This window comes from Podarcis bocagei (genome assembly GCF_964188305.1).
Source record: "Podarcis bocagei genome assembly, chromosome: 17".
Lineage (NCBI taxonomy): Eukaryota > Metazoa > Chordata > Lepidosauria > Squamata > Lacertidae > Podarcis > Podarcis bocagei.
In genome coordinates this window covers 1,977,333-1,996,821 of record NC_138143.1, presented here as the reverse complement: position 1 = coordinate 1,996,821, position 19,489 = coordinate 1,977,333, and the positions used below count along the sequence as shown (strand labels likewise).

The window sequence follows — 19,489 nt, the reverse complement described above, 5'->3', positions numbered from 1 at the left end:
CATTCTCAGGAAATTTGATTTCTGGCTTTCTCCTAAGGCTTCTTAGCTTCAGCTGCCCAGTTGGATTAGGGACTGGTGATGATGGAATGCCTTTGTGTTGTTGCTAAACAATTGGGAAGTGGAAATCTGTGGTTATATGCAAATCATCCTGAGGTTCTACCTGCATAGATCCTGATCTGCCTTCCGCCCTTTGCTGCCTTTATAGGAAGGCGCCATATCAGCAAACATGAGGAAGACTACGGGGAGGAGGAGAAAGGGCTGGCCCTCAAGCCCACACAGACCAAAGCCAGTCCTGCCTGCATTTTCCTACACCTTCTCATCATGTAATAGTATAATAATAATAATAATTACATTTAATAATAATTAATAGTAAAAAAAATGAGTGACATGTCCCCACCTGGAGGTAGACTTGCCCATTCTTCCATAATTGGAAGGTCCCAAACAGCCATAATGAGATCAGTACCATACAGAGCATGTTCTGCTAGTTTAGTCTTAAGGTTTTTAAAAGGCAATATTCAAATAGGACCCAAAAATATAGTTGTTTTTTCCCCACCAGATTGCTGGCATGAAGGAGAAGCACATTTGGGAGTGTTACTCTTCATCTGGGGGTTTCCAGTTAGTTTCTTTCCACTTTTCCTCCGCAACTGTTGGAAAGGTCAATCAATATAAGCTTTCCTAGGAAGGACACCCCAGTCTCATGCTATATCCTAAATATCTTCACAGAAGCTTATGAAAAGCTTGGTCTGTCGCTCAGCATCCAAAAAACCAAAGTGCTGCACCAACAAGCACAAAATAACCCCTCTGCAGCACCACAAATCCAACTCAGTGGTGTAAAGTTGGAAAATGTCGATCACTTCTCCTACCTAGGCAGTTATCTTTCCTCAAGGCCAACACTGATGCCGAAATCCAGCATCGTCTGAGCTCTGCAATGCAGCTTTCTCCCAATTGAAGAGTGTTTGAGGACCGGGACATTCGCAGGGAAGCCAAAAGGCTTGTTTACAAAGCTATTGTACTACCAACCTTACTGTATGCTTGTGAAACATGGACCACTTATAAATGCCATCTCCAACTCCTCGAAAGATTCCATCAACAGTGTCTCCGAAAAATTTTACACGTCACTTGGGAAGACAGGCGAACTAATATCAGTGTACTGGAAGAAGCAAAGATCACCAGTGTTGAAGCAATGATTCTTCAACATCAACTTCGTTGGACGAGTCATGTTGTGCGGATGCCTGATTATCATAGCTGTCAACGTTTCCCTTTTTTAAAGGGAAATTCCCTTATTCCGAATAGGATTCATCGCAAGAAAAGGGAAAAGTTGACAGCTATGCTGATTATCGTCTTCCAAAGCAACTACTCTATTCCAAACTTAAAAATGGAAAGCGTAATGCTGGTGGTCAACAAAAGAGGTTCAAAGACTGTATCAAGGCAAATCTAAAAAAATGTAGTATAAACACCGACAACTGGGAAATACTGGCCTGCAAGCGCTCTAGTTGAAGAACAGCCTTTACCAAAGGTGTAATGGACTTTGAAGACACTCGAACTCAGAACACAAGGGAGAAACGTGCTAAGAGGAAGGCACACTTGGCAAATCCACACTATGATCAACTCCTGCCCAGGAACCAATGTCCCCACTATGGAAGGATGTGTGGATCCAGAATTGGCCTCCACAGTCACTTACGGACTCACTGTTAAAACCGTGTTTATGGAAGACAATCTTACTCAGCTACGAGTGATCGCCAAAGAAGAAGATATGAGCATATGAACTCTTTATGTATAAAAAAATCAAATCTGTGTCCAGTGTCTAAATTTCACATCCAATATAAATGCAAACTGAGTTGTCTTGCATGATTTTTCTTCTATTTTTAAAATTCTGCCATTTTTACTGTTTTGCATAGCAGGTTGCTAATCAGGGGAAGCGACAGGGTGCTATGCACTGGAGCAGGGTCCTCTGACTGCCAGGTATCCTACATAGCTGCTGCTCTCTCTGGGAATTGCTCATGACCACAGCCCACAATGGTTGGCAGGTGGCCCAGTGATCCTGAATCTTTCATACCAGGCCCCAAATTCTCTGTTCTGTCCCTCTTTTTATAATTATATGTTTTACTTTGCTTACAGGGTGCATCTTAATTTTTCCCAGAGGCGCTTTATACATTTACAGTGGTACCTCGGGTTACATACGCTTCAGGTTACATATGCTTCAGGTTACAAACTCCACTAACCCAGAAATATTACATAGAATCATAGAATCATACAGTTGGAAGAGACCACAAGGGCCATCGAGTCCAACCCCCTGCCAAGCAGGAAACACCATCAGAGCACTCCTGACATATGGTTGTCAAGCCTCTGCTTAAAGACCTCCAAAGTAGGAGACTCCACCACACTCCTTGGCAGCAAATTCCACTGTCGAACAGCTCTTACTGTCAGGAAGTTCTTCCTAATGTTTAGGTGGAATCTTCTTTCTTGTAGTTTGGATCCATTGCTCTGTGTCCGCTTCTCTGGAGCAGCAGAAAACAACCTTTCTCCCTCCTCTATGTGACATCCTTTTATATATTTGAACATGGCTATCATATCACCCCTTAACCTCCTCTTCTCCAGGCTAAACATGCCCAGCTCCCTTAGCCGTTCCTCATAAGCCATCGTTTCCAGGCCTTTGACCATTTTGGTTGCCCTCCTCTGGACACGTTCCAGTTTGTCAGTGTCCTTCTTGAACTGTGGTGCCCAGAACTGGACACAGTACTCTAGGTGAGGTCTGACCAGAGCAGAATACAGTGGCACTATTACTTCCCTTGATCTAGATGCTATACTCCTATTGATGCAGCCCAGAATTGCATTGGCTTTTTTAGCTGCCGCGTCACACTGTTGGCTCATGTCAAGTTTGTGGTCAACCAAGACTCCTAGATCCTTTTCACATGTACTGCTCTCAAGCCAGGTGTCACCCATCTTGTATTTGTGCCTCTCATTTTTTTGCCCAAGTGCAATACTTTACATTTCTCCCTGTTAAAATTCATCTTGTTTGTTTTGGCCCAGTTCTCTAATCTGTCAAGGTCGTTTTGAAGTGTGATCCTGTCCTCTGGGGTGTTAGCCACCCCTCCCAGTTTGGTGTCATCTGCAAATTTGATCAGGATGCCCTTGAGTCCATCATCCAAGTCGTTGATAAAGATGTTGAATAAGACCGGGTCCTAGACAGAACCCTGTGGCACCCCACTAGTCACTCTTCTCCAGGATGAAGAGGAACCATTGATGAGCACCCTTTGGGTTCGGTCAGTCAGCCAGTTACAAATCCACTGAGTGGTCGCATAGTCAAGACCGCATTTTACCAGCTTCTTTACAAGAATATGGGGCACCTTGTCAAATGCCTTGCTGAAATCAAGGTAGGCTACATCCACTGCGTTCCCTTCATCTACCAGGCTTGTAATTCTGTCAAAAAACGAGATCAGGTTAGTGTGACATGACTTATTTTTCAGAAATCCATGCTGACTATTGGTGATCACAGCATTCCTTTCTAGGTGCTCACAGACTGTTTGCTTAATGATCTGCTCCAGAATCTTCCCTGGTATTGATGTCAGAATGACTGGGCGGTAATTATTTGGGTCCTCTCTTTCCCCCTTTTTGAAAATAGGGACAACATTTGCCCTCCTCCAGTCTGCCGGGACTTCGCCTGTTCTCCAGGAATTCTCAAAGATGACTGCCAGTGGTTCTGAGATCACATCTGCCAGTTCTTTTAATACTCTTGGATGCAGTTCATCTGGCCCTGGAGACTTGAATACATCTAAACTAGCCAAGTATTCTTGTACTATCTCCTTAGTTATTCTGGGCTGTGTTTCCTTTGCTGAAACATTTGCTCCAAATTCTTCAGGTCGGGCATTGTTTTCTTTATCGGAGAAGACTGAGGCAAAGAAGGCATTGAGGAGTTCAGCCCTTTCTGTGTCCCCTGTTTACATTTCACCATCTTCTCCTCTGAGTGACCCCACTGTTTCTTTGTTCTTCCTTTTGCTACGGACATACCCATAAAAGCCTTTTTTGTTGCTTTTAACCTCTCTAGCAAGCCTGAGTTCATTCAGTGCTTTAGCTATTCTGACTTTGTGTCTACACATGCTGGCTATTTGTTTGAATTCCTCTTTGATGGTTTCCCCCCTTTTCCATTTTTTGTACACATCCTTTTTTAATCTTAACTCAGTTAAAAGTTCTTTAGTTAGCCACCCTGGCTTCTTTAGGCACCTTCCATGTTTCCGTCTCATTGGTATTGCCTGATGTTGTGCTTTTACTATCTCCCTCTTAACAAACTCCCAGCCATCATGAATTCCCTTTCCTTTTAGTATTACTGTCCATGGGATCTCACCCAGCACTTCCCTAAGTTTTATGAAGTCGGCTTTCTTAAAGTCAAGAAATTGAGTCCTAGTATGCTTGGCTGCTCCTTTCCGCTGTATAGTAAACTTCAGAAGAGCATGATCACTCGCGCCTAATGATCCTTCCACTTCTACCCCACTAACCAGGTCATCAACATTGGTTAGGACCAGATCTAAAATGGCTGTTCCTCTTGTTGCTTCTCCCACTTTCTGGACAATGAAGTTGTCTGCAAGGCCAGTGAGGAATCTGTTTGACCTTATGCTCTTGGCTGAGTTTGACATCCAACAAATATCCGGGTAATTGAAGTCCCCCCATTACTACTATCTCCCTTCCTTTTGCATGCTTGGCCATCTGTTCCAGGAAGGCATCATCTATGTCCTCTGTTTGGCTTGGGGATCTATAGTAAACTCCCACAATGAGGTCACTGTTATTCTTCTCTCCCTTAATTTTGACCCAAATGCTCTCACTTTGGCTTTGAGGTTCTAAATCTTGGATCTCTTCACAGGTATACACATCCCTGACATATAACGCCACTCCTCCTCCTTTCTTGTCTGGTCTGCTTCTCTGAAATAGATTGTATCCCCCCCATTATTACATTCCAATCGTGGGACTTATCCCACCAGGTTTCAATGATGCCTATTATGTCATATTTAGTTTGCTGTACCAAGAGCTCAAGCTCATCTTGTTTATTTCCCATGCTTTGCACATTAGTGTACAGACATTGAAGTCCATTAATCATTCCCCCGTGTCTCTTATTTAAGGATTTTTTCCTCCCACCAGTAGGTCTGCGTGCTGTTTGCTCCATTTGGTCTATGGCATTTGGATGATCATCTTCATCAATTGATAGACTCCTACCTTCAGGAGCACTGTCTCCCTCCCCCACATTAGTCAGTTTAAAGCCCTCCTGATGAGGTTTCTGAGATTTTTGGCAAAAACATTTCTCCCAACCGTTGTGAGGTGCAGCCCATCGCTTGCCAGAAGTCCATCTTCAAGAAACTGCAGTCCGTGATCTAAGAATCCAAACCGTTCCTGTTTACACCATTTGCAAAGCCAGCTGTTCACTTCCACTATTTTCCCCTCTCTCCCTGGGCCACGTCGTTCAACTGGGAGGACAGATGAGATGACAATTTGTGCATTTAGTTGCTTCAATTTCCTGCCGAGAGCCTCGTAGTCTCTTTTGATCTTCTGGAGGCTATTGCTTGCAGTGTCATTGGTTCCCACATGAACCAAGAGGAAGGGGTATTTGTCAGTGGGTTTTATGATTCCTTGCAGTCGTTCAGTTACATCTTGGATCTTAGCCCCGGGGAGACAGCACACCTCCCGAGACATCTTGTCAGGCCCACAGATCACTGCTTCTGTTCCCCTCAGTAGGGAATCCCCTATCACCACTACACGCCTCCTCTTAGGTTTGGTCGGGGTTCTTCCGTGAGCTGTCTGTTCCAAGGTCGCCTGCACATTCCCTGAGGACTGACTTTGCTGCTCGTCTTCATATACCTGATCGACTTGCGTTAAGAACTTTGCTTACCTTTTGCTTTACCTCGGGTTAAGAACTTTGCTTCAGGATGAGAACAGATATCGTGCAGCAACGGCGCAGCGGCAGCAGGAGGCCCCATTAGCTAAAGTGGTGCTTCAGCTTAAGAACAGTTTCAGGTTAAGAACAGACCTCCGGAACGAATTAAGTATGTAACCAGAGGTACCACTGTATACAGATTTGTGTTAGGGACTGGAAAGAGGCAGAGGTTAGTCTAGTTCCAGAGCCACAGCATTCTGTGTTCTGTTTGGCCTGTTGCCCCCCCCCCCTTTATTTCTAATAAAGTTTCACCATTTGACCACTGAGGTGTGTGCATTTGGCAACCTCCGTTTCAGAAATCCCCATGTGCCCAGATCCCTTTGGGCTCCGCACTGTTGGAAGCCTGAGGCCAGGCTGGGTAAAGCCAGACCTTTGCCCTGCTCTGGGAGAGAAGCCGAGGGCTGGGGAGCTGCCTTTTCGCTCTGCCACTTGGCAAGGGATTGGCTGGAGGCATTAGGGCACTGGTCCAAGATCCCAGGATCTGAAGAACTCACCGTATATTCCCAGTTTATATTGGGATGTGAAAAGGTGCTAGAAGATGATATATTTTTTACGTATTATCCTTCCTCCCTCACATTTGTGAGATCGGCAGAGTGCCCTAGATCAGTGTTTCCCAAACGTTTTTGGGCAACGGCACACCTGTTTACTGAAAAAAAATCTCGCGGCACACCACCATTAAAGCCCCGCCCCGTGACGTCAGCGCGCAGCGTCACGCCGGGAGGGACGCACAAAAGTGAAAGTTTTTCCCCTCCCCCTTGCCGGGGAACCTCCAAGCTTTGGGCAGGCAGGCAGGCAGAGCTGGGAAGGGGGTTTCCAGGGGACACGGCAGCTCCTCGAAAGGCTTCTCTCAGCTGCGCTCAATCCTCCTCGGAGAGGATTTCCCCTCCGGTCCCATGCCTTCGTTTGGGGCATCGCTCCGGCTGCTCCCTCTCCCGCCGCGCAGGAGCGATGCCTCTCTCTGGCTCTCCCTCCGCGCAGGCTGAGGGAGGGAGGGAAGTGCGCGTGTGACCCGTCTCTGCTGGGAGACCAAACCCAGCGAGGCAGAGTCGCGCGGAGGCGCCCAGGCAGCGCTGCCGGCTGCGAGGAGGAGCGCCAGGCAGCAGCAGGAGGCGCGGCCTCTCCTCGCCGCCGCCGCCCCGCCTCTCGCCGCCCGACTCGCCCGCCTCCCTCCAGGCATCTCGCGGCACACCAGCCGATGTCTCACGGCACGCTCGTGTGCCGCGGAACACCGGTTGGGAAACACTGCCCTAGATAGGCTAGTTTTAGCCTTTTAGTCTAAGGAAGCTTTAAGGCAGACCAGATTCTCCTGGTATTTCACCCCTTTCTCTCCCTTAAAACAATAATCACACAAACAGTCTTGTAAAAGGTAAAGATAACATTTACTCACTCAGAATACTTGTTGAAGAGTAACAGGTACAGAAGCTGTGTTTAGGCAGGCTTAACATGGTAATTCAGTTACAAATACATACTTAAGTCTAGCTTAAAATTGATGTTCTCACATTGCTGGCATGGTGAAAAGAGGCAGGTGGGAGAATATCTATACCTCTGCCCTCCCCATGTCGGCACAGTGGGAGCATCTCTCACAGAGTTCTCTCTGGCAAGTTTACAGGAAAACTGAGTTTCAGCTCTGATCCAGTGCCTATCTAGCAAAACATGTATTGTTGGTTTGACTGCACTTTAAATATCCCCCCATTTCCTTCCTTGCTTCTGGGGCTGTAGGTGACCAAAAAGGGTGGTGGTGGCAGCAGTTGCCAGAGAGCAACCCTGGCAGCAATGCAGGGTTGTTGTGCGGCAGTTGAGCAAGGAAAAGGTGTGAGAGGCTCTCCTGGCAGCTCCCTTCCCAAGTTCTCTGAAGTTCTTGGCAACATCCCTGCCCACAGACTCTGCCTCCAGGCACTTTCCCCCAGCTGGGAGCAAACTACTCGGGAAAGAGAAGGTGGGAGTGAGAGGGTTGCGCCTGCAGCCCCCTTTGGCCATCCAAACCACCTTCCTTGTCACCGAGTCATTTGGTGATCTAGTGCTCTGTCTGCACAGAGTCCTGCACTGTTAGCAGCAATCCAAGGTGCTTAGATTATGCAAAGGCAAAACTAGGCATTATTTCACCCGGGTCAAAGACCCAGTTTGGCACACCCTCCCATGCACATTTGCGTGTCTGCGTGTGTACGCGCACACACACACACACACAGGCTGGGAGCTCAATGGCACCCCACCCTGGAGGCTTCACCCAGAGCAAAAATCCTGGCTAGCCCCCCTCCAGCTACAGCTCTGGCTTTTGCAACTTTATGCATGGCGTTTCCCTAAACTTATTTTAATTTATACCTTGCCTTTTCACAGGTGGGCACCTAAGGCAGTTAACAGTATGCATACCAGAAACGCAGCATAACTTGCAGCTATGAGAAGCCTGGAGAAAATGACCTATGGATGGTCCACCCACTAACGGCTCTGCGTTTTGTATTCTTCCTCAGAAGATTGCAGTGCTGGCTGCTGCTGGAAGCTGGGATTCTGAAGTGCAAGTGAAGCAGGGATATTCTGCATCGGCCAGCAGGCCTTTTCTGTGCCTTACCAAAGGCTCTGCTTCCTCAGGTAACTTGCATTTCCCTTGTGCTTAAACTGCTGCGTTATCTGTGTGTGGGGTTTTTTTTTGGGGGGGGGATTTCCCACAATTATTGGAGATGTTACCATAGAGGACTTGCCTGATTTTCAATACTAGAAATGAGGTGTGTCTGGAGAGCTTTCTCTTCTAATGCATAATAAATATGTAGTTATTGGCTCCATAGGATCAAAAGTGCACTCTTCTCATTCACCCCAACCGCACATCTTTGCATGGAATGACATTTTTGTAGTACAGGCACGACCATTTTGCACGGGGATGGAGTGTGCATAAGCTTGCCCTGTTACACCCTGCCCCCGTTACTCCCCCCTTCATCCCACTTCTGGGTCCAAAAGGACCCACATGTCGGGGGTCACGCATCAACTGGGTACACCTAAACAGATCGCCAACTGCATTTGCTTGCTGGAGAAGTGCTAGAATTTGCAGTGTTGCTTGTGCTGTTTTATTGCTCCTCTTGCCCATAGTACCACTGGCAAAGTGCAACACTTTTTCTCTTATCCCCGGTCCCTTCATCTCCAATGCCATCACCATTTTAATACAAGCAACAACCATTTTACATGTGTTGAATATGTGTGCAACTGTGCGCATGTGCATTGCCCTGAACCCAGAAGTGACTAGAAGAATGTCAAAAACAGCCCTAAAAAGAACACTGAAAGGGCAAAAATGTCGCAAAAACAGCACCTATGTTTACAACAAGTCCCACGAGCCTTACAAGTGCAATCCCTGGAGCCATCAGCCACTGAGGCCTGTGGAGAGTTGGAGTTTGAGCAAGGAGGTTTGGAGAGAGTCTGTCAAGTGCTGCTGGTTTTTAAAAGGGGTTTCCAAGGGTTCCCAGAGGTTTGGAGGGTGTTTGCAGGCTCTTTCAAGAATCTTCTCAATATGCACTATTTCACTTAGACGTGTGGCGTAAAATGGTTGTTGCCTGCATTTTAAAAGTTGGTGGCTTCCCACTGTGTCTCTCCAGTGGAGGTGGGGGCACTTGGAGGAGGGTGGAATATGCTTGGCAAGCCATCAGTAAGGTTGTTTTCTATCCTTCAACAATCCCTGGTCAGCTATGAACTTTCCCTCCCCACCCCCCACCCCGGCCCCTGTACTTCTCCTTTAAATTCCCTGTGCCTTAATGTGTACATGACAACACAGCAGCCCTGCAATGTCCCAGCATAATCCCCTCCCATTCTAACAGGCAGTCTTTTCTTTGGGGCTGGTGCCTGCTCTCATGCCTGGTTCTTAAGAAGGTAAATCATTAATGATTTGGGATAGAGACAAGGCAGCGTGATTGAGGGAAGCCATTTCCATCCCACCCCCACCTCCTGCCTTTCCGTGGGCGCGACCGTTGCCTGCCCTTCCCGCCTTGCCCTCGGGCCAGACCTCGCAACTCCCAGAGACTTGTGTTGGAGAGGGAAGGTGGAGCACTCAAGCTAGTATTAAAGTGAAAGTTGAAGTGTGATATCTATTTAATTAAGAAGAAAAACACTGTTACTTGAATACCTGTCTTGTTGCTCTGACAGTAATGCTACATTGTTAAGTAAGTGGAAGCACACCTTAATTGTTATATGGATGTTTCATTAAATGTAAGGATCTCATTACCACTGTACTGTGTATTCTACCAAAGCAAGTTGAAAAGATCAAAGCAATGAGTTATGAAAGCTGAGACTTTAACAGAAGCCGTGTTGGCCACGGTTCCTTGGCTGGCCTGCCAATTGCTCCTTCTTTCTCCTTCTTCCCTTACAGCTGGCCAAGGCCTGACCTACCAGCCAAATGTGGCCCCCCAACCACACATGGAGGTCAGGGGCTTGACCATCCTTTGTTTTTATTTTTGCAGTTGCTGACAGGTAGCCAAATAAGAGGCTCCTCCACACCCTGATTGGAACTCTATACATGGCCAGTGGGCTACACTATGTAGGCCTGATCAAGTCTACATCAGTTTACCGTCTGCCTGCAGCTGTTTGCATTCCCATTTAATTTGCGTAGTTCACCTGACATTATTCTCAAACAACACGGGTCTTGATACTTTCCCCTTCTAAAGTTGGGTTTACTTGACACAGGGCTAATCTGATAAGTTAGGGGAAATTGGGCTCCAAACAGCTCTACACATTGCCAGAGATTATTTGTTTTAGCATCATGGAATTGTAGAGTCTGAAAGGACTACGAGGGTCATCTGGTCCAAGCCCTGCAATGCAGAGCCCAGCATGAGGCTCATAACCCACAACCCTGAGATTCAGAGTCTCCTGCTCTACAGACTGAGCCAGCTCAGGGAGGAGCGGATTGATTGTCGTTTTCTGCTGCTCCCATAACTGCTGTTTCTTCTGTGCTTTCGTTTCCCCCCATCTGGGCTCGTAACTCTTTTTGGGGCACTCCTGAATATGGGAATGTTTCCTTTTATTTTGAATCCCCAGATTAACACAAATACAAAACTGTACAACCAAACTTACATAAAATTTCCATGGTGAATATATTGAACAGCCGTGTGTGCTGAGAACTTACAATCAGAAATGGGGAGGCCTGGGGAAAAACTGGAAAAATTGAAAAACAACAACAGTTCCCCCCTCCCCCGTTTTTGTTTTTGTTTTTTTCAAATAAGGAAATTGGCTTTGGGAAAAAATGGGGGGGAAACCTGGATTCCCCCCCCACACATTTTTCCAGTTTTTCCCAGGGCTTCCCATATCTACTTACAATAGCTTTCATTTATTTTTCATACTTCCAATTTGTGCAAAATCAGAAAATAGCACAAACAAATTTGCAATTGCCTGACTGCAGCATTGCACACATGTCCGGTTGGTATTTGGTTGTCACAACGGTTTTGTGCTGTAATTTTCCCAATGTTTTCATAGGTCATACCATGTGATTAAATTTGGAGTGGTATCCTGGCATACAGTTCTTTACTGCCACTTTAATGGGGAAACAGAAGCATGCCCATGCGTAAAGGATGGTGACATGTCCAATGGCCTCCCCGTTGTGTGGCACCATGCCCACTAGTGCAAATGAAATTTAGTGCAACATGGCAGCATGTTGATAAAAAAAAACAAAACACCACAGTTCCATAATGCAACAGGCAAAAGGAATGTTAGCAACCAGGACACTTTTTTTCTATCTCTCTTAGTAAAAAGCTGAAGCAGGAGGGGGGAATCTGCAGCCCTCCGGATGTTGCTGGACTACAACTCCTATCATCCCTGGCCATTGGCCATGCTGGGTTGGGCTGGTGGGGGTTAGAATCCAGCAATACCTGGAGGGCTTTTGTCTCTGGGCTAAAGACTTGTGCATTCATTTTAGAAGGGAGGAAGAAAAAGAAAAAAGAAAGGAAAGCTGCTCTCTTGCAGTCAACTCACACCCACACACACCCTGCAGGCCATGACCCTGTAAATGGAAGGCTAAGACTTTGAAGACTAGCACTTCTGATGCACATGCCTCTCTAACAGGGTAAGGCTATATTTTGCCTTGCATACCCAACACCACACTCCTTGTTCTTTGTTCTAAGCTCCTAACCCTGTTAATTTTATGTGTTTTCATCAACCCCAGGCTTCTGCAAGTTGACCCCTCACCCCTCTCTTCTGAATGACCACATTCTCACTGTGGTCTTGCCTTGATGCCTTCTAATACAGACGTCCGTGAGTGGGCACAAGTGTAACCTGTTGTTGGAAAGCCATGGGGAACACCTTCGATTCCTACTTCAACAAGCACAAGATTGTGGAGCACTACAACTACACCAAGGATAGGCTGGAGAAAGATGATGACCCTTCACTCTCAAGCGGCTCTGTTGCTATCATTGTGCTTTGCTGCTTTATAATCCTGGAGAACCTGCTGGTGCTCATGTCCGTCTGGAGGAACAAGAAGTTCCACTCGGCCATGTTCATCTTCATCGGCAACCTAGCCTTTTCAGACCTACTGGCTGGCTCAGCCTTCATAGCCAACGTTGTCCTCTCGGGCCCAGCCACTTTCCACCTCACCCCGCTGCTGTGGTTCGTGCGAGAGGGCACAGCCTTTGCTACTTTGGCAGCCTCCGTCTTCAGCCTGCTGGCCATTGCCATAGAGCGGCATGTGGCCATCACAAAGGTGAAGGTCTACAGTAGCGACAAGAACTGCCGTATGGTGCTTCTGATTGGCGCTTGCTGGGTGATTTCGGCAGCCATTGGGGGGCTGCCCATCCTTGGCTGGAACTGCATACATGACCTTGACAAGTGCTCCACTGTCCTACCGTTTTACTCCAAACACTACGTTGTCTTTGTGGTCACCATCTTCACCGCCATTCTCTTCTCCATTGTGGTCCTCTACGTCCGGATCTATCGCATCGTCCGCTCCAGCCATGCTGAGATGGCTGGCTCCCAGACTATAGCCTTGCTCAGGACAGTCACTTTTGTCCTGGGGGCCTTCATCATCTGCTGGCTCCCTGCCTTCATCATCCTCTCAATAGATGCTTCATGTGCCAGGAAGTCTTGCCCCATCCTTTTCCAGTCAAAATATTTCTTTGCCTTTGCTACCCTCAATTCAGCCATCAACCCTCTCATCTACACCCTCCGCAGCAAGGACATGAGGAAGGAGTTCCTGCGAGTCCTCTGCTGCTGGGGTATGATGGGGCAGGGGAAGCCGTCAGAGCGTTGCATGATTCCCCTCCGCAGTTCCAGTTCCTTGGAACGCTGCACCCAAAAGCAGGACAATCCTACTGCGCCTTTCATGAAGAAGGAACATTCCACTTTTGTGTGAAAAAACACAAGGAAGGGAACTATGGGGTGGATGATGAAAGAAAGGGGAGTGGGTTGGACCTAAGTGAGCGGTACAAAGGTGATGTGGTACATGGGATGCTAACCTCCTCGTGGCCAAATCAACCTGCCTTTGACATAGCTGGAGGTGTCCGTTTGTTCACTAGACCTGCACAGTATTAGAACGTTCTGTTAGTGTGTGTGTGTGTGTGTGTGTGTGTGTGAGAGAGAGAGAGAGAGAGAGAGAGAGAGAGAGAGAGAGAGAGAGAGAGAGAGAGAGAGACTGAATGACTTGAAGTGAGTGAGCAGCCTGCTCAGATGCTGACACTTTGCTTTGGTACAGTTCTGCTCCTTTACTCTAAAAGGTGCCCTGCCTGTTTTGTACGCCCAGAGTTCCTTCTGTCCTGCACCTCAGAGCATGCTTTCATGCCTTCCCTCCTTCCCAAAGCATTCACTCCTTTCCAAGGAAGTAGCAACCACTCACTCAAATCTGCTTGGGTCTCTTTGCCTTGGTCCTAATGTGGCCATAGAGCAGCCAAGGAGCTTCCTTGAGTGGCTGGAAGTGAAAACAGATGCAAAACATTTTTGGAACAACAAGGGCACTTTGATAGTTCTGTTGCTGCCTGCAGTGCAAATGTGTGTGTGTGTCTCCTGCTCTGGGCTCTGCTCAAACTGGTTTTGCAGGTTTTCTGTGCATTTCAAGTTGAGCCAGGAAAAGGCCAATTCTTCCCGTCATGGAATCACAGAATCATAGAACTGTAGCGTTGAAAGGGACCCCAAAGGTCATTTAGGCAAATCCAGAGATGCATGTGTGGCTGGCATGAGTGCATGTTGGCTAGAGTTTGTTTTTTCAGTAAAGCCAATCTATGTGCTCTCTCCATCACTGATGATCACTTTGGCAACTGTTCTAAAGGTATCTGGTTACCGCACCGCCACCCCCCTTGGTGAGGTGAAGGATGTGCATAAATGCATATAGAGCTCTTGGGTGGGGGGGAGTCGTATGAAACTGTCCTGCCCTATGCTCACACTTAACATATGTGTGTGTGTGTGTGTGTACACACACACACACACACACACACACACACACACACACACCAATATATATTATTTTTAGCATGGCTTATTAAACAGTGCATTCAGTCTCTCCCATTCTTAAAGTGTTTTTTTGCAAAGAAGTAGCAAGAAATCATTGCAGCCTTGCCTTGCTGACTTAAGATTGAGGAGAGTCACAGGGGCAGTTAGTTATAAGGGAGGAATCGTGCTGGAAATAAATACCGTGACCCTGAGAGCCACTTCCAGGCAGGAGCAGGAGCAGGAGTGGTCTGGTTCCAAATAAGGCAGTTTCCTGTGTCCCGCCTGGATGGGAGGTGCATCAACAGTCCCCTTGGTTGTTGGCAGAGATGGGGGGCCGGGACAGGGGGCTGAGCAAAAGCTAGAGAACTGGGTGTTTCAAATTTTGTACCTTGTTTGAAGGGCAACCCATCCCAACATGTGGATAAGTGCTGGTCTTTTGATGGCTCAGGTTCTGTATTTAAAATGCAGAGCAGTTTCCCACTGGATTGTATCCCATGACAATTAGCAGGAGAGACTGCCACCTGGATTTCCCTCTCCAGGCCCTTAAATGTCTTGTGTTGAGCTGGAACAGGGGTCAGCAACCTTTTTCAGCTGTCCCTCAGACCATGTGGTGGGCTGGACTGTATTTTGAAAAGAAAAATGAATGAATTCCTATGCCCCACAAATAACCCAGAGATGCATTTCAAATAAAAGCACACATTCTACTCATGTAAAAAACGCTGATTCCCGGACCGTCCACGGGCTGGATTGAGAAGGCTATTGGGCTGCATCCGGCCCCCAGGCCTTAGGTTGCCTACCCCTGAGCTGGAACAAGCCCATCACCAGCTGAGCTCCCAGCCCCCATCCTCAGCACACCCTGGGTGACCTGGAGGACGGCTCAGAAGAATTTAAAACACACTGCAGCCTAGGGAGACAGGCGTACAGGGTGTGCCAAGGCAGCATCGAGGGGAAAGTTGCTTCTATGATTATTAGTAACAGTGTGGTGCATGTCTACTCAGAAGTAAGTCCTGCTGAGTTCAGTTTAAATTACTCCCAGGGAAGTGTGTGTAGGATTGATGGCTGGTTAGACAGACTTGGCTTCATCCTGTTGAGTCATCAGAATCAAGAGCCCTCTTTCCTCCAGCACTGTGTGTGTGTGTGTGTGTGTGTGTGTGTGTGTGTGTTGGAAGGCTAGATTTGCACACACATGCAACCACCCTCAGGATGCATCCCCAACCTGTAATACCAGTCGACAACAGAAGGCCCTGGACTTCCAGCCCCTCTGCAAAAGTTCTTCTGTAGTGTGGGAACAAACGTGTGGGTTTGGGGGAGGTGGGTTTGTGAGGCTGGGGGCATTGCTAAGGAAGAGGTGAAAAGAAGAGAGGTGTGCGAGGTCTATTCCTTCAAGGAAAGAGCCAGGTGTGGGTGGGTCTCCTGCCTACAGCTGCTGCAGGTGGAAACGTGATTCACCCGGTATGATGTGCGGGGACATGCCATTGAGAATGAGGAGGGTGTTTTTATGAATGGAAATGAGATGCAGGCGTGGGAACCATGTCCCCACGGTGATGGGTGATGCAGCCCAGAGGCTGGAGGGGGTGGGAGATTGCTTTAAATAACGCACCCTCCTCTTCGCTGCCTTCACCTCCTCAGAACAACATTTTGTAGGAATAAAATAAGCCTGTGTGGTACTCTTTTTAAAAATCTTTTTCCTGGCTAAAAAGCAAGCAAAACTTTAAAGAGTGTTGCTTCTTGGTTTAACATGGCTGCTGGTTCTAAACAAGAACCCATAGAAATGTAAGACTTGCTTATGAGTGGGGAACTGCAGTGTAAGGGTCTGTTAAAGGGCAGTTATGCACCCTGTCAAATGTTGCGTATAAAGACCTTGATGCACAAATCAGGACATATCTGAGTCAGGTCTATTTCATCAGAATATGTGAATTGGGATTTCTTTAGCTGGATAGTAGCTAGCCAGCTAAGTCATCCACCTCAAACAGAGCCCTTAGGATATTTTTACCCTGGCCCTTCTGCAGCTATAAATTTAAGCACTGAAAGGTACAGATACCAGGCACATGGCAAAGTATGCAGAAGATGGGTGAAATTGCAAATATGTGCATGTATATAGTGAGCTAGTGCACAGCAAGTTGAACTGAATAGGACTTACTCCCAGACAAGTGTATGTAGGTTTGACGTTTAAAGCTGTAGAGCCTGTGAAGCATATGTGTGCTTGCTCTTCTTCTTGTAGCAATGAAGTATTGCGTGTGTGTGTGCACACAACCTCTGTGTGCAAGTGCCAGTAGATGTGGATGTGTGAAGTTGCCTGGCTGCAAGGTATTTCTTGAGTTATAATTTTGTAATCTGCATTGGCACAGGTCTGTGGCCTGTGTCCATGCAATCCAAGCCAGTGACGTGTGCATTTAGGCTGGTGCCTATGCTTGTTTGTGCATATGAACATTTTCGTTTTGTGTGAATGGACCTGGAGTGCTGCTCTCCTCCAGCAGTAGCATGGTACCACTGTAACACTTGTGTGCACGTTCTGTGATGCCTCACTGGCTCCCTGTTCCCCGTGCCTGGTTTTCTTGTACTTGCTTATATCTCTCGCTTCTCTTGAGCCCTTGGCTGCTTTCAAGAGGAGACTGCTCCATGGTGCTTAAGTGTATTCTTCTGCCTCTGGAGAGTGAGGGTGATCCCACCCCTGCTTTAAGCACTTATTCCAAGCTACTGCAAGCAAATGAAGGGGATGGATGTGCAACCAGGGAAAAGAGAGCAGAACATTTTTATCTCTCCCCCCCCCCCCAAGAGTTTTGGCTTGCAATGTTTCGTAGGATTATTGCCTCTACTGTGAGCTTCTTCCCACTGTTCAGAGGTTTTGCAGGATTTTGTAGAACTTCAAAAACCTTCCAGTAGCGCCTTAGAGACCAACTAAGTTTGTCATTGGTATGAGCTTTTGTGTGCATGCACACTTCTTCAGATACACATACCAATGACAAACTTAGTTGGTATCTAAGGTGCTACTGGAAGGAATTTTTTTATTTTGTTTCGACTTCGGCAGACCAACTTCAAAAACCTTGTTTAATTGGAGACAACACTGGGGCAAAAGAACGGCATGTTGTTTGTGTACAACACGCACACACAAAATGGCTCTACCTGAACCCTTTCATTTCTCCTAAGAACTATTGTTTGTCCTCACTTCTGGAAACAGCCAATCCACTCTCTGCTCCCACATCCAAATGCATCAAGCCCATGCTTGATGGCCACCCCTCCCCGTTCCCCCATGTCCATCACTTCATGACACTGCTGTGAGTAGTGACAATTTCAGGACAGGCTGTAGCTGGGAATTTTAGCACTAGATGAGGCCTTGGAGATCTTTCAATAGAATTTGCAGCACCCTCACTAAATTGCAATTGCAAGGTTTCTGTGGAGGAATAAATGACCTTAAAAATATACGAAGCTGGCAATACATTTTGTAGTACAAAGTGAATTTAGTGTTGGAAAGCACTGGGTCAGTCACTGGAAGAATTCTAGAGGCAGAAGCGGACTGTTGCACTCGCTCTCTCTCTCTCTTTCTCTCTTGCACACACCAAAGGGTACGGTCTTGACTATTCAATCCTACTATCCTTTCCCTAATAGAATCTTGCCTGTGGAAACACTAACGGGGTGGGGTGGGGTGGGGTGTTTTTTAAACATAATTCTCCCTTTTAATGGAGATCTGTATGTATTAAAATACTTGCTTCTACAGTTGCCCTTTGTTCATTTTTCCCTTGCCCATGTTATCTGAGGATGTGCACATTTGCAAAAACACTTAAGGGCTGACCCTCTTTGGTTTTTTACCCTGGGGAAAAAATAATCATTAGGAGTCTCTGCTCTAAATAGCATCCTAAAAGCATCCAGGTTCTGACCACCTCTTCCCTGCTCCAGACCTCCCAAGGCTTATGCAAGAAGGCACAATGATTTTTTCACATAGTATGTTTAAAATGCATCTTTTTGGCATTTCCACTATGGGAATGTTAATGTGAGACAGATTACAGAAGCTATTCAATGTAAATTTTGCATTTGTATATGAAAGAAGTGGTTCAGCTTAGTAGCTAAGAGTGTACTTTGAAGGAAGAGTATACATAAATCAAGGATGGAGAACGTGTAACTCTTCCCATAATCCCCATGGTTTTCCTTGCATGGCTAGGGCTGATGAGATTTGGAGGTCTGCAGGATCAGAAGAGCCACAGGTTTCTCCTTCCTACTGTGGGAGCCACTGATATCCCTCATGCTCAGTCTACCCTTTGGACTCTTCACTCACTAGGATCCGTCAAATCCATAATGCATGAGATCTCTTCCCTTATGTACATCTTACCTGCTTTTTCTTATAGGAGTTGTCACAATTAGTGAATAGTCCCATGGACGGCTCCTTAAGAGGGGTAAGTCCAGGCATTTGGCAGGGCCCCAACATTGGGCCTCCCACTCCTAAGAATGCCTCTATTTCCACATTGCAAAGAGTACCCAAGTGGGCAGATAAGGGAATTTGCAGCTCTCTCATCTTAAGGGTGTACTGACTATGGCTGATGGCAGTTGTAGTCCAACAAAACATCTGGACAGCACCAGGCTGAGAAAGGTTGACCTGGTGGTGAAAAGGCTGTTTTCTTTGAATCTCCAGCTCACGGTTGTCCCACTTTCTGGGACTCCAGGCTTTATTTCCAAGCATTTCATCTAACACTAGGTTGTGGATGGAATGGGACCATAGTCCAAATTATGAGGCTTTGCCCAGCCTTGCTGGAGCAAATCTTACTGCTGCTTTTCCAACAATCCATTCTAGCAAAGAGGAAAGGGCAGTGTGTATTTCTTTGTTCCAGCCCCTGGCCTCCTGGATTCCCTCCAATCCTTCTGTGGGGTAGGGAAGGGAAGGAAATATTCATGTATCAATTTGCAGCTGAAATACAGCAATAGCTGGGAGACACACACACACACACCACTTTGGCCCTGTGCGCGCACACACACTGTCTGATGGGCTATGGGAGCCAAGCCCTTTCACATTGAGGGGGACAGAATGATTGTACAAGATTGGTATTTTTTTACTGTTAAAAGGCCTCCTGCCCACCCCCATCTCCTAGAGGGATCCAGGCAAGAATCCTGCTGAGAACAGCACTTTTCTTTGCTCCCAAAGGCTTAGCCCAGCCACTCCTATTTAACCTTGGGGATGATGGTGCAGTAGTGTTGAAAGGA

General features: G+C 46.9%; 1 protein-coding gene across 2 annotated transcripts in view; it reads left to right on the top strand.

The window, feature by feature from the left end:
* The window catches only part of S1PR2 (sphingosine-1-phosphate receptor 2), a 58,418-nt gene extending 40,402 nt beyond the window's left edge, over positions 1–18,016 (top strand). Inside the window, exons 2-3 of one of the 2 annotated variants that reach the window (XM_081177436.1) lie at positions 8,386–8,503; positions 12,048–18,016. In XM_081177436.1, the coding sequence (XP_081033562.1) occupies positions 12,174–13,229 (1,056 nt within the window). In that variant the 5' untranslated portion in view covers positions 8,386–8,503; positions 12,048–12,173 and the 3' untranslated portion in view covers positions 13,230–18,016. Of the gene's footprint in view, positions 1–8,254; positions 8,504–12,047 lie in introns of both variants that reach the window. The other variant, XM_081177435.1, reaches the window with a different exon arrangement.
* The last annotated feature ends 1,473 nt before the right edge of the window (positions 18,017–19,489 follow it).